The following is a 13681-nucleotide window of genomic DNA, read 5'->3' as shown; positions in this document are numbered from 1 at the left end:
AAACATAAAATAATACTTGTGAAGATTGTGCTTTTTAGTTCAAGCAGATACAGGAGATTAAAGGGGCGGCTCCTGTCTGGAGGCAGGATGAGAAGGCAGCAAAGGACAGGAGCTGGTTGGATGGACACAGGAAACCTGGGGTGGAAAGGGAGAGTGTGCTGTCACATTATAGGGATTACAACTAGTGTCATATAACAATATACGTATAAATTTTTGTATGAAAAATTAATTTGAGCTGTAAGCTTTCACCTAAAGCTCGATTTTAAAAAAAAGGGATAAATAAATAAATCAATAAAAATATCCCCTGAAATCTTCTCAAAACCAAACAACAGTTTAGCTTAACTAGTAAGGAATGTCTGTCTGCCTTGAGTGTTCAGCTCCTTTAAGATCTATGTATATAGTATCAAACTGACAACAGCAACTCAGAAGATTAGATAGAAAACTTAGGGGGCAGTGAGTTTATGTTCAAGAGGGAGGAACAAGTCAGAAAATGAGGGCGAGAATGGTTACACAACTCGAAGAATGTAATCAGTGTCACTGAATGGTACATGTAGAAATTTTTGAATTGGTGTATGTTCTGTTGTCTGTATTCTCAACAACAACAAAAATAAAATAAATTATATAAAAAAATGTTGAACAAATAATTTAAGTCATTTAATCACTCACTTACAGTCATTGATGACCTACTGAGTCATCAATGCATAGCCTTAAATTGTACGGTCATCTGACATGTGTATTGAACTCTTTAATGAAGCTTCATTTGGTCAGCATTTATATCTTTACCCTTCTCTAGTCCTGCTGTTAATTGTTACTGTGGGCAGAGTGATTCAGTTTTTGGACTTGGTGGCTGCTCTTTACAGATGCCGGGTGGGTGAGAACTGGTGGTATCGAGGTGAGCACTGTGAGGAGTTTGTGTCAGAGCCCTTGGTGATTGGCATCACCATCGCCTCCATTGTCGGACTGCTGCTCATCTCTTCTGCTGTCATCCTCTTCCTCGTCAAGACTCTTCAGGCTCAATTTGCTAGGAGCGAAAGAGAGATGCCTTTCAGGTAAATAAGGAAGAGAGCTCTGTGATGCAATTATGTTCCTTTTATTCTCATAGTACTTTCTTATGCAAATATTGGACCCGGAGCTAGGTGGAGAGGGGAGAGCTATGACGTTGAATAAAAACATGGTCCCTTGCCTCAAAAGGGTGGCAGATTGAAAAGAAACTAGCCATAATACAACATGAGTGGAAGTATGAACAAGGTGCTAAAGGGCCTGGATGAGGGATGAATTCGTCTTGCCTAGGGGGGAGAGTCTTAGCATTTTTAATGCGGTTGTGATATTTAGCTGGACAGGTGAGTAGAGGTTTGCTGGGGATGGGGTGAGATGCTTTCTAGCTAGTTGCATGAGCATAAAGAAGCAAAGTCAGGGAGGTAGACATGAACCTGAAGGCACACTGAAGGAATGGTACTGTTGAGTGTGGCCAGAGAGCCTGTTTCATGGTGGTGGTGATGGTGGGGATGGAGGGCGAGTTGATGGAGATGAGGTAGAGAAGTTGCTTCCCTTGTATGAGGAGCCAGAACTTTACAGTTTGTTCCCTTTTGGCTCACATCAGCAGTAATAAGCCAGGTTTTAAATCTAGGTAAGACTGTGACAAGAAATGAAATCTCCCTCTTTGTTTAGTTAAGCATGATGTTATTATTGGGGGAAACGAAACGCTTTCTAGGGAATAGTGATTCAATCATCCTTTGGGTCACCCTATGATCACAATCCCTGGCTGTACTTTCTGTTCTTCTAGAGTCCTTACCTTCCCTGGAAGCCTTCCCTAGCCTCTGGCTGGGCTAAGGAGACACCCCTCCTGAGTTCCTAGAGTGCTCAGAATATACCTCCACTAGTGTTCTTTTGGAGTCCTGGTGATGCAGTGGTTAAGAGCTTGGCTGCTAACCAAAAGGTTGGCAGTTCGAATCCACCAACTGCTCCTTAGAAACTCTATGGGGCAGTTCTACTCTGTCCTATAGGGTCACTATGAGTCAGAATCAACCCGATGGCAATGGATTTTTAGTGTTCTTATAGAGCCCTGGTGGTGCAGTCGTCAAAGCACCCGGCTGCTAACTGAAAGGTTGGCAGTGTGAACCCACCAGCCGCTCTGTGGGAGAAAGATGTGACAGCCTGCCTCTGTAAAGATTACAGCCTTGGAAACCCTATGGGCCAATTATACTCTGTCCTACAGGGTCACTATGAGTGACAGCAATGGGTATGGTTATGAGTAGTGTTCTTACACATTGTATCAAGTCTGACTTTGCATTAGACTGTAATCTCATCCAGGGCAGGGATTCCAGCAAATCCTTCTTTACAGTATCAGCATCTAAAACAGTCCTAAACTCATAATCAATGCTCGGTAAATATTTGTAGACCTGAGTTGAATTTAATCAATGCCCAGCCCTCCTATATTTATATTCCTTTTAGATTCTCTGTATGGTTATACACTGATTTTCAATTTGTAAACTCTGGGAGATTCAAAGCCATATTCTTTTAAGAAAACACTATCTACTGGCAGACATATTTCCAAAGTAACATTTATTGACTCCAGGCATTGTGGGGCAAATAAAGATGAATGAGACATGGAATATTTCCAGTTGCCATCTAGTTGAACAGATAATGATGATAAAAACCAAAAACCCAGCTGGTTGCCATCAAGTCGATTCCAACTCATAGTAACCCAGTAGAACGGCGCCATAGGGTTTTCAAGGAGCAGCTGATGGATTTGATCTGCTGACCTTTTGGTTAGCCTCCGAGCTCTTAACCAGTGAGCCACCAGGGCTCTGATTATAATGATAACACCTGATAAGTAACATTTGAGATTGATTTTCGTAAATTTTACAGCCACCTCCCCTATTTGTATCCAGTTCACCTCTTTTTTTCTTCCACAACAGAAATCTTATCCCCGGTAATTACTCTTTCAAATAGTTGAGCATTTGAAGGAGAACATGAATTAACCATGCCTTTCTTTTTTGTGGAAACCCTGGTGACATAGTGGTTAAGTGTTATGGCTGCTAACCAGAAGGTCCGCAGTTCATTCGTCATCCACCGGGTGCTCCTTGGAAACTCTATAGGGCAGTTCTACTCTGTCCTGTAGGGTCACTGTGAGTTGGAATCAACTTGAAGGCAATGGGTTTGGTTTTGGTTTTCTTTTTTGTGAACCCTGGTGGTGCAGTGGTTAAAGGGCTCAGCTGATAATCAAAAGGTTGGCAGTTTGAACCCACCAGTGGCTCCATGGGAAAAGGATGCGGCAGTCTGCTTCCATAAAGATTACAGCTTTAGAAACCCTCTGGGGGCGGTTTCACTTTGTCCTATATGGTCACTACGAGTCTGAATTGACTCCACGGCAGTGGTTTTTTTTTATTTTCTTTTTTGTGTCTCCAGCAGGCAGCCTGACAGCCTCTCATCCGTTGAGAATGCTGTGAAGTACAACCCTGTGTATGGAAGCCACAGGGCTGGATGCGAGCAGTACCAGGGACCCTATCCCCAGCGTCCCTTCTACAACTCTGCTAGCGGAGAAGTGATTGGTGGTCTGAGCAGAGAAGAAATCCGACAGATGTATGAGAGCAGCGAACTTTCCAGAGAGGTAGGAAACTTAGCTTTTCCATTGCTGCTTTGCTGCCTTGTGTGGACACGCATGTGTATATGGGTATCGGTGTGTATACCACAGGCTTCAAGAAAGGATGCAAGTTTTCCATAATTAGTTTTTTATCTCATGATATCTCCCTGTCTGTGTGGAATGCAGAGGGTATATGATTCAGAGCTGTATCTTAATTCCCACCCGTGGTCCCTTTGTCCATTGTTGTTAATAATTTCTCTCCCTCCCTCCGCTTGTCTCTTTCTCCTCCTTTCTAAAGTTCTAAGAATAACTGTTCTGAGTTATTCAGGACAGTACACACAGCATCCAAACCTTCTGTTTCTCTAAAATGGGCCTCTCCTAAATCACCCAGAAGACCACAATTCCTTAGGAAAAGTAGAACTCGCTGAAAGAGGATGTTGAGGTTTTTCTAATGCAATGTATAGCTTCTTTTTTCTTTTTTTTAAGGAAATTCAAGAAAGAATGAGAATTTTGGAACTCTATGCCAATGATCCTGAGTTTGCAGCTTTTGTGAGACAGCATCAAATGTAAGTATTTGAAAAAGCTCCTTAATCCAGGGTCTTAACTTGCCTTAGGGTAGTGCCACCAGCGTGAGCACGCAACTCCTATCCATGTGACATGGGTCCGGGTAGTAACGAACATTTGTTGAATTCTTTATAGTTTATCATACACTTCTACACAGATTACCTCATTTATTCCTCATAATGGCTTTATAAATTGGGCATTTCTGTTTAGAGTTTTATAGATGAGGGAAAAAAGTCTCAGAGAGGTGAAGAGACACAATCACAATGTTGGCAAGTGACAGAAGATTTAAAAACGAGATGCTATTTGCTCTTGCTCATAGATCCCTGGGCTATGTCATATTTTCTCTCTTGTTCCTATAGATATCACCTGTGATCCAATGCTATAAAATATTTTTCATAGAACATTTCTATAAATAGCATCTGAGTAGCCATAAATCCTCATGTGTTTTAGCGCATCATTTCATTTCCATCTCTTAGGTATTTTTCAGCATGCTCTTGAGTCACACATCTCATTAAAGGATATCTCTTGCATTTATCAAGTTCATCTTACATTTCATTCAAGTTCATCTTACGTTTTACTCTCTTCACATTTGCTTCTCTCAGCATGCATTTTGGACAAGTGTCTATCAGATGTTTTTCTTTTTTTTTTTCTTTCTTTGTTCCCATAATTCGCAACCAGACTTGGGTTACAAAAATGAACTATCTTATAAAGAGACCATTATGGTCATTAGTAGACTTATGACAGGGTTCCACTCCAATGACTGTGTCATAATTTCATTCTGGTGTAAGTCAGATACTTTTTTTTTAGTTTTCATAGCCTGCTATACAGCACTGTTTTGAACAGGAAATCATAATATTGAACACCTGCGAGTGAACATCTGAGGATGATAACACTGGCAAGTTACAAACTGCAACATTGTATGTAGTACAAATACCCCAAACCCATTGCTGTCCAGTTGATTCCGATTCATAGTGACCCTAAGATGTACAAAAAAAAGACAGTCGTACTTGTGATTCGTTGTAACTCGAATACATCTTAAATTGAGGACTACCTATGTGCAAAAAAACTCATGTAACAAGTATTTAAACACACAAATCCTATGAAACAAAAGAAAGTCCACACAGACAGTATTCATTTAAGGGGATATTCATAGAGGGAAGATGGCGTTAAAAAATGGTGGGTACATAATCACATAATCTATACATCATTTTAACTTTTCACTTTAGATTCAGCGTTTTCATCTACCAGAAGCCTAAGAAAATGTTAATGGACTTGACTTTGGATATAGTAAAAACATTATGTGGCCTTTGTAGGGTGGATTTTTTTTTTTTAATTTGTCACAGCATAGGAGACCTTTTCTGCAAAGAAACAAAATGGAAAGGATTGAAGAGTTTAGGAACATAGCGTGGAAATATCACAAAAGTGCAGCTTTTGCTTCTTCAATTAAATATTCTTTGTGTTTTCATAGCAGGGAAGAGCTTTAAGCAAAACTCCCATTTTGAAACCGATTAGAAGCCTTGAGAAGATGGAGATGGCTTGCTACCTACATCACGTAATTAACCTGGATTTTGAATTCTGTTGGAAGAAGAGATTAAAAATAAAATAAAATTTAGGGCACGTATTTCCAGCTTAGTGTTTCAGAATGTATAAGAGATATGACTATTTATACCTACAAAGACCAAAAGCTGCGTTTAAAGAAATTCAAATCTGCATGAGCTCTGGAAACTGCCTGTAAGAACAAAGCTGGGCCTGGGAGTCAGGGCTGCACTTCTCTCTGCTTCTGAATCTTTGAGTCTCTTAATAACTGTGCCTCCGTTTTCCTAGCAGGAAAATAAGATGAAATTATTACCAGGAGAAGTCATGCTTAGTAAGTGAATATTTTGTAGCATATTTGTTATTGTCAGGTGGAATGAGAAGCCTTTGAAATAGTCTTAATAGAATTTACAGTGGGGCATTCATCTCAACAAAACGTTAAGATGTCTTGGGCCAAATTGTTGAAGAAGAAGCAACCTTTTTGCTATAGTGTTAAGCTTGCACCTTATGCTGCTACCAGAGTTGTGAGTTTCCTGACCACATTAATCAAGACCACAGTATTTTTATGATAAGTGTGTCAGTATCCTATTTTTTAAGTTGTCAAGGACAATCTGTATGCATAAAGTTAGAGGGTTCCCATTAGACTAAAGGTGGATTTAATCTCTTGGACAGGGAGAGTATGGGGGGCTGGGTAAGGCCATAGCCCTGAGAATATGCTTTGCAGGTTGATTGGTAGACTGAGTCATGCTTTTGGATTCTCTGGCTCTACTACTGTGTCTAAAGATGTCCTGAGTCTTTTCTAGTTCTGCTATATGAATTTGGAAAACAGCACTTAACTACCTCAGTAGTATAGATTAGCTCATTGGCATTGCTTCTTCTTTGTGTGATATTTTGGGTCTGAATTCCCATTTAATGTGCAAGCATGACAGGATTTTTATTGCAATTCAAATCTTTAAAAAAAAATTATAGGCAGGACAAGTTCTTATATAAAATTTGACTGAAAATGGAAGGTTTCCTCTTTCTCTCTAATGTTATTCTGAATGGGGAGCTTGTAGAAGGGGCAAAGAGAAGGCGAAGTAATCATCTCCATTCATTTTACATTGCGTATGCGATGGTTACTACTGATATGGGTATTTTATATTAGGTATCTTCATGTTTGCCAAAAACAGTCTTGATCATTTTGCTTTCTTTATGACCACATATAACCAACCAGGGATAAACTGGCCATAAGATAAAATACTTGGTTCACTTTTTTCCCCCTCAACTTGATGTCTCCCAATTTCACTCTCTATAAGAACACCAGGAACTAAATCTTGAGGCTGGGTACCTGCCATAGTAAAACTGTTGAAAACCTTGAAGATATCTAGGCATTTTTGCAAAGCACCTATGGGTAACACGCTTTGTGTGTGTGTGCGTGCGTGCGTGCGCACATGCGTGTGTGTGTGTGACGTTAGCTCCTTTTATCTCAGTATTGCCTTTCATTACTTATTCATATACTAGATTGTCTGTAAGTTCAACATAGGTACAAGCCATCACTGGGTTATTTTTCTACTGGGTTCGTTTGAAAATTAATTGATAATTATCTTTAAAGCATTATCAATGTTAATATTTGTTACTACTAAATGCATGGTTTCATTTGCAAAACTCCCGATGATTTCTGCTTGATATTCTAAACCTTTTTTTCTAAGCCTTTTGTGTTGGATGAAAAACAAAATTTGTTTCATTACAAATTAATTTTAGGATGCAATCCTTTGAATGCTTCTTAGAAGAATTATTGATGGCCGTAAAGGACAGGCGTCTAGACCAGGTCACTGTACGAAACCCTTAGGATACGCCCAAACTAAGTCAAGCACTGAAGGGGGATTTGGAATTCTGACATACGTTTCTGTCTCTGATTTCCTTTTACATGACCTTTTCATGCAAGAGCGGATCATGTGAATGTCTGCTCCTCAGCTATTAACTGGGAGAGCTAAGGAATCCCTCAGGGAAAGAATAGGAAGTCTCAGTCCAGCAATAAAGACTTTGATCCTTTCTTTGCTATAGCTGAATCACTGTGGAAAAGATGGGAAAATGCAGAATTTCCACAGTGAAGATCCACTGCTATACAAAGTAAAGTGTTATAGGAGGTACCAGTCTGGCCTATCAGTGTGGGAGCACAAACTACCCCTAAAGAGCAGAGGATATCTTCTTAAAAGAGCTTTCTGCAAGGTAATTTAATGGCATGCAGTGGTTTGAAAGTATCAGACTGAACACCCATTCAGGCTATGTGATTGGAGAATGAAATATTTAGATTATTAGAACATTATCACTAACAGCAATATAATATTCAATATGGCTGTCACCTTATTTGAAAACAATAAAATGTACTCAGCACTAAAAGTTTGAAGTACATAACTCAGATTTGTCTTTATTATTATTCATAAGCTACTTTGGAGTCTTGTAGATGTGGCTTTGAAAATTGAATTTACGTACATGATTCTTGTTATTTTTATGGGTTCTGGATAAAGGGGAATTTATTTGATACATAGGGCACTGTTTCCACGATTGCCATGGTTTAAGAGTATGCTCGTGCACCACATAACATCCGTTTGTCCAACTGCATGTATGCCCATGGTCCCATAAGGTTATAATAGAGTTCAGAAACCGTGATTGGAGAATGGGACATAGCGGACCTAACTTCAAAAACAAAGAAAAAATTCTCCAAGCTGTTAAAGGATGGGCTCCACTGAAAGCTACGAGGCTCGTGAAAACGTGAGAGGAACCTATATCAGATATGGAGAAATTGCTGATGATATGGATTGAGAACCAAACACAAAAGCAAATCCTTCTCAGCGTGTTGCCATCACTGATGAGACAAGAAGCTTGTTTGAGATGCTTAAAGAAAAAGCAGGACCAGACTACCATATCGACTTTAGTGCTAGCTCTGGGCGGTTGAAGGGCTTTAAACAACGTTTTTCGCTGCATAATGTGAAAGTGAGTGCTGAGTCTGCAGAAGAGTTTGTTGTAGCCTTAGATAAACTAGGTGTTGGCACAACGATCAGGTCACATAACGTCCTATTTCACAGAACATATCGTGGATGTTGGAAACCCTGGTGGCGTAGTGGTTAAGTGCTGCATCTGCTAACCAAGAGGTTGGCAGTTCAAATCTGCCAGGCGCTGCTTGGTAATTTCTATGGGGCAGTTCTACTCTGTCCTATAGGGTCACTATGAGTCAGAATTGACTTGACAGCAGTGGGTTTGGGTTTTGGGTATTGTGGATGTTAAGTGACGCATGACTGTGTTTGTTCACATTTATGTGTCTTTTTTTAAAGAACCACTGAAGGAGTCCTGGTGGCTTAGTGGCTAAGTGTTCTTTTGCTAACTGAAACATCAGCAGTTCAGACCCATTAGCCACTCTGAAGGAGAAAGATGTGGCAGTCTGGTTTCCTAAAGATTACAGCCATGGAAACCCTAAGAGGGTAGTTCTACTCTGTCCTATAGACTAGACAGTGGGTTTGGTTTGGCTGGAAAGATCCATTGACTTTACATAATAAAATGAGTGCAGGGTTTATCTGATGACTTTATTCTCACTTCTTCCTTGCTTTTTCTTTGGCAGTATCTAGTCACCATGGGTTGGCTGTCCTCACATCTTTTTTTTTTTTATCCACATAGTAAATTGTAATTAGAAAACTCTGACCTAACATTACCTAGTGGAGCCCTGGTGGCATAATGGTTAAGAGCTTGTCTGCTAACCAAAAGATCAGCAGTTCAAATCTACCAGCTGCTCCTGGGAAACTCTATGGGGCAGTTCTACTCTGTCGTGTAGGGTTGCTATGGGTCAGAATCAACTTGACAGCAACAGGTTTGGTTTTGGTTTTAACATTAACTAAGTCAAAAAGGGAAACCCTGGTGGTGTAGTGGTTAAGAGCTAAGGCTGCTAACTATAAAGGTCAGCAGTTCAAATCCATCAGGTGTTCCTTGGAAACCCTATGGGACAGTTCTACCCTGTCCTATAGGGTCACTGTGAGTCAGAAATGACTTGACAGCAATGGGTTTGGTTTTGGTTTTAACATTACTTAAGACAAAAAGGTGGAAACTACACAAAATATTCTATGTAGACTCTTAAAATATGTTGGTTCAAATATGACACCTGAGCTAGCTATTCATTTGTATGCTTGTTCTACAAGCATGACTTCTATTTCATGATTTTTAGGCGGTTGGTATCTTTGTGTCATGTCTGTGTTTTCAACAAAGGGTACTGGACATCTGTCAGCCCCTGAACTGAATTTCCATTTTGCAATGGAAAGAGAAGACAGCACATTTATTCCGTAGGGAACAATTGATTTAGGAGAATAACTTATCTTTATTAAATGGAAATGTTTTAGGCTAAGACAAAAATGGGTCAAGTTTTCTTTCCTAAAATGTTTCTAACAATTCCCAGTAGGGATGGGTGGGGCTAGTGTCCCCATTTACAGTCCAGCTGCGATGAGTCATGGCTCCTAGCTCGTTCTATTCCCAAGTGTGTGATAAATGCAGGAACATGTGTGAAGGTCACAATCTGCAAACCGGCTGCAGTGTATTCCGCAAAGGATCCTGGCTGGAGATGGGAATGGAGGAAGGTAGTATAATATAATGGACGATGAAAGGAATTTGCCTGGAAGTTGTCTGGATTCGTACATTTTGCAAAACCTTACACTACTCCTATGAGTTAATAAGACATGGGTTAAACCATTCCCCTAGAATAATAAGACACAGGTTAAAACATTCCCCTCAGCCAAACCGTTACAGTTACAACCTAGATTATGTGATTTCCCATTCTGGTTTTGTTGTTGTTTTCTTTAGATGTACTTCTTTTAGAGATTAGGGGCATAAATAGGAAAAAAGTAACCGTGGTATCAGAAGTATAGTCATTTATATATCAAGTCTATGTGATGATCGTTAAGCGATAGTGAAAACACCATAATATATATTCAGTATGAAGTGTGGATAATGAAGGACTTCTCGTTTTTCATTTTGTTTGTAATTGCATTTTACCCAATGTGGAACATATAAATTCATGTTACTTCATTATTTTCTTGACATTTTCTAGTCTTAATAGAAGTTAATTAGAAATATAAATTTAAAAGTCTTTCATGTGTATAGAATGATCTTGCTTCTATCTTGTATGTAATGGTGTCATTTTCATTATAATAAACATCTGTTTCAAAAACCTATCGACTTTTTTTTGTCAGAAGAAAATGTAGATTTTAGCAACAGTTGAATTGTAATTACTGTTCAATGATGCACACACAAGTGAGCATGATGTGAAAATGAAAATCATTCTTTGATTTCTCTTTTTATAGTGAAATGTAGGAGAACTAGATGCTATCTGGAACCCAATTGTTGCCTCATTTTAACGATGATGAGTCATTATTCGGCCTCTCTTAAACGTTACTCTTTTAAACTTTTAAAAGCTTTCATTTTTCCTCATCTGCTTAAGGCAGGGATGGAAAGAAAACTGAAGGAGTTGATGAAAGTAACATTACACAGGGTAGTTACCACCAGCTGTCTTGTAGCAAGAAGGAACTGGTGACCTGTCCACAGAGAAGTAATAAATATGGCAACCGCAATCTAAGGCAATCTTGCACATGAAAGGAAGAAAATCAGTGACCACTTACTGAAGCAGGCAGTTTGCTGTGCATCAGCCTCAGGAAACTTGATCTTCAGTTTTTTCTCCCTACATCTGTGTGGTGTCCTGCTGGCAACAAGACCCAAAGAAATCAGGAGGGTGATCTTGATTTGACTCCAAAGACCTTATTATAAAAACACAAAGTGGGAGAAATGTGTCAAATAAATACCCATTGATTGATTAATTTGTGACCTACTTTTTGGAGAAAGAGTGAGTAATAACCCTCTTCTTAAGAAATCTGGTCAGGACACACCCTAGTCACTCAGCTCATGCTGTCAGGATACTGGTTCACATTCTAGGTCCTCCTGGATTTATATCCCGTCTGAGCTAGACCTCGGTGGTCTGTTCCACATAAACTAAACTTCACATTATCTTTTCGTTAAAACATACATAGCTCCTGTCCAATTTTTTTTCTGGTTCTTCTTTAGGTCAAATTTATCCATGCTAATATAAAAATTCATCTCTACTTTCTGTGGAAGGAGTTGCGAGACTTTGATCTACGTCAAGTATGAAGATATTTGTTTAATCTTCAAAAAGAATTTTTGTTTTTAGAAATTTTATTCCTTGTTTATTTTTTTATTATGTAGGGCATAATAGAATAAAGGCACCAGAGAGCAGGGCACTTCTTCTCCTTCTGAAACAGAAACAAAAAACAACTACTGTGCAGACGGATGGGTAGTTGGTTAAATCTGTCAGTTTTTTTCAAGTTCATGTCTTTTTTGAAAGTGTTGATGTGCCTTCAAAATTGACTGTGCCTGTCCTACACATAGGAGCAATTGATTGTGATGTTCCCTCTTGGTTTTTCAAGGTTTCCTATGAGGGAAGAATTGCCTGTCTTCCCATTTATGTAACTCAGTCCTTGCAGAGGGGCTGGTATCATGGTGCTCCAAGGACAGGCCCTGAAGAAAGATGGCTTCGTGCCAGGTTCCTCTGGGAATTATGTCCCCTGATACAGTGTAGGTACTTGGAAGCATTTATTTGACTCCGTGCTTCTAGAGGACAGTCATTAGGGTTTCTCAGCGCTGGATAATGAGCAAATACTCAAGGAGGTTGAGACTGCTGCTGCTGCTGTGAAACCATCAAAGGTTTGTATGGTAACAAAACGAATGTTAGCTATTGTCTTCCCAGTGACAAAGGTGGGAAACCAAATTTTGACTTAGATTTTAAATTGCTATCATTTGGAAGGCATGGAAAAATAATGTAGATTAGAAGTTTTAAAAAGTCTGAGGAAGTACTAAATTGGGACTTTTATCCTTTAATTATTTGAAAACAGATGTTGGTTTGAGTGATAATTGCTTAAGATGCTCCTCCCCCTGCCTTTTTTCTTTTACCATACCCCCAGTGCTGTTGAGTCGATTCCATGGACACCACTTTTCTACTTTTTTAAAGTTATTATATAGAAAGCTTCTGAGAAATAATTTTTTTTTCTCAAAGAATTTGTGCTTTCTGGTATTTCAGTACCTTATTTACTATCAATGAGAGAAAGCTAATGATCTTTTCTATTTTATTATAATTTGAGGTACAGTGAATAAAATGAGCATGTGTATCTCATTGTACCATTTAGCAACAACTTCATTTTCGATAAATCAGTACTCCGCGTTGCAGTTTTGTCACTGCAGTTTCTTGAGTTAGAGCTGCCTGCTGCAACCAGCCAATTCTTGAGATGGATGAGGTGGGTAGTAAGAGCTTTATTATATATACCGGTATATGGAGACAGACGGGAATGATCTCCTCCTAAAGCTGTCTGTCCCCAGAAACTGTAGTCCAGTTGGGGTTTTCTAGGGAAAAAGGGACAGAATGGAATGTCCATTCTTTTTCTGTGTGGTTTAGGTGATCACATCTCAAACATGTTGATCTTTCTCTGCCATTATCCCATCAGCCCAGGGGGTGACTGGTGCCATCCTGATGAGCATTGTCCTGTTTGACAGGCTTAGGTAGGTATCACTTGTTTTTCCACAGCCCTAGGGGAAACATTGGTTAACATTTAACTTTTAGAGGAGCTAATTTTAATTGCAAAATCATACTTGGAGACAGAGACAGGCTAGGGGAGAGAAAAATGGCACAGGTTCTGTTCACGATATGGCTGAGCAGTCTGCTCTAATCCCCCCTTTTTGTTGTAGGTTTCTCAGTCTTGGGAAACAGGGCATCGTGTCTCTCTAGCTGCTTCCTGCTGGAGGGGGGGCGTAGAGGCCTAAAGGTTAGAGGAGTGGAACTTTTGTGTTGTCTGAGTTAAACTAGTCTATCCCTCTTGTGTCTATACTGGCCCTTTATTGGGCTATTGTCTGTCTTCTTGATGAAGGATGAGTTGAAATCCCTGAGCAACCATCATTTGGAGCTAGAACTTTCGAATCACT

General features: G+C 39.5%; 1 protein-coding gene across 3 annotated transcripts in view; it reads left to right on the top strand.

Annotated features, from left to right (window-relative positions):
• IMPG2 (interphotoreceptor matrix proteoglycan 2) overlaps positions 1 to 8055 on the top strand; it is a 102979-nt gene extending 94924 nt beyond the window's left edge. Inside the window, exons 17-20 of one of the 3 annotated variants that reach the window (XM_049858314.1) lie at positions 861 to 1049; positions 3409 to 3610; positions 4070 to 4149; positions 5616 to 8055. In XM_049858314.1, the coding sequence (XP_049714271.1) occupies positions 861 to 1049; positions 3409 to 3610; positions 4070 to 4149; positions 5616 to 5631 (487 nt within the window). In that variant the 3' untranslated portion in view covers positions 5632 to 8055. The remainder of the gene's footprint in view (positions 1 to 860; positions 1050 to 3408; positions 3611 to 4069; positions 4150 to 5615) is intronic. The other 2 variants (XM_049858312.1, XM_049858313.1) reach the window with 2 other exon arrangements.
• The last annotated feature ends 5626 nt before the right edge of the window (positions 8056 to 13681 follow it).

This window comes from Elephas maximus, chromosome 18 (assembly GCF_024166365.1).
Source record: "Elephas maximus indicus isolate mEleMax1 chromosome 18, mEleMax1 primary haplotype, whole genome shotgun sequence".
Lineage (NCBI taxonomy): Eukaryota > Metazoa > Chordata > Mammalia > Proboscidea > Elephantidae > Elephas > Elephas maximus.
This window is presented reverse-complemented; position numbering and strand designations above follow the sequence as displayed.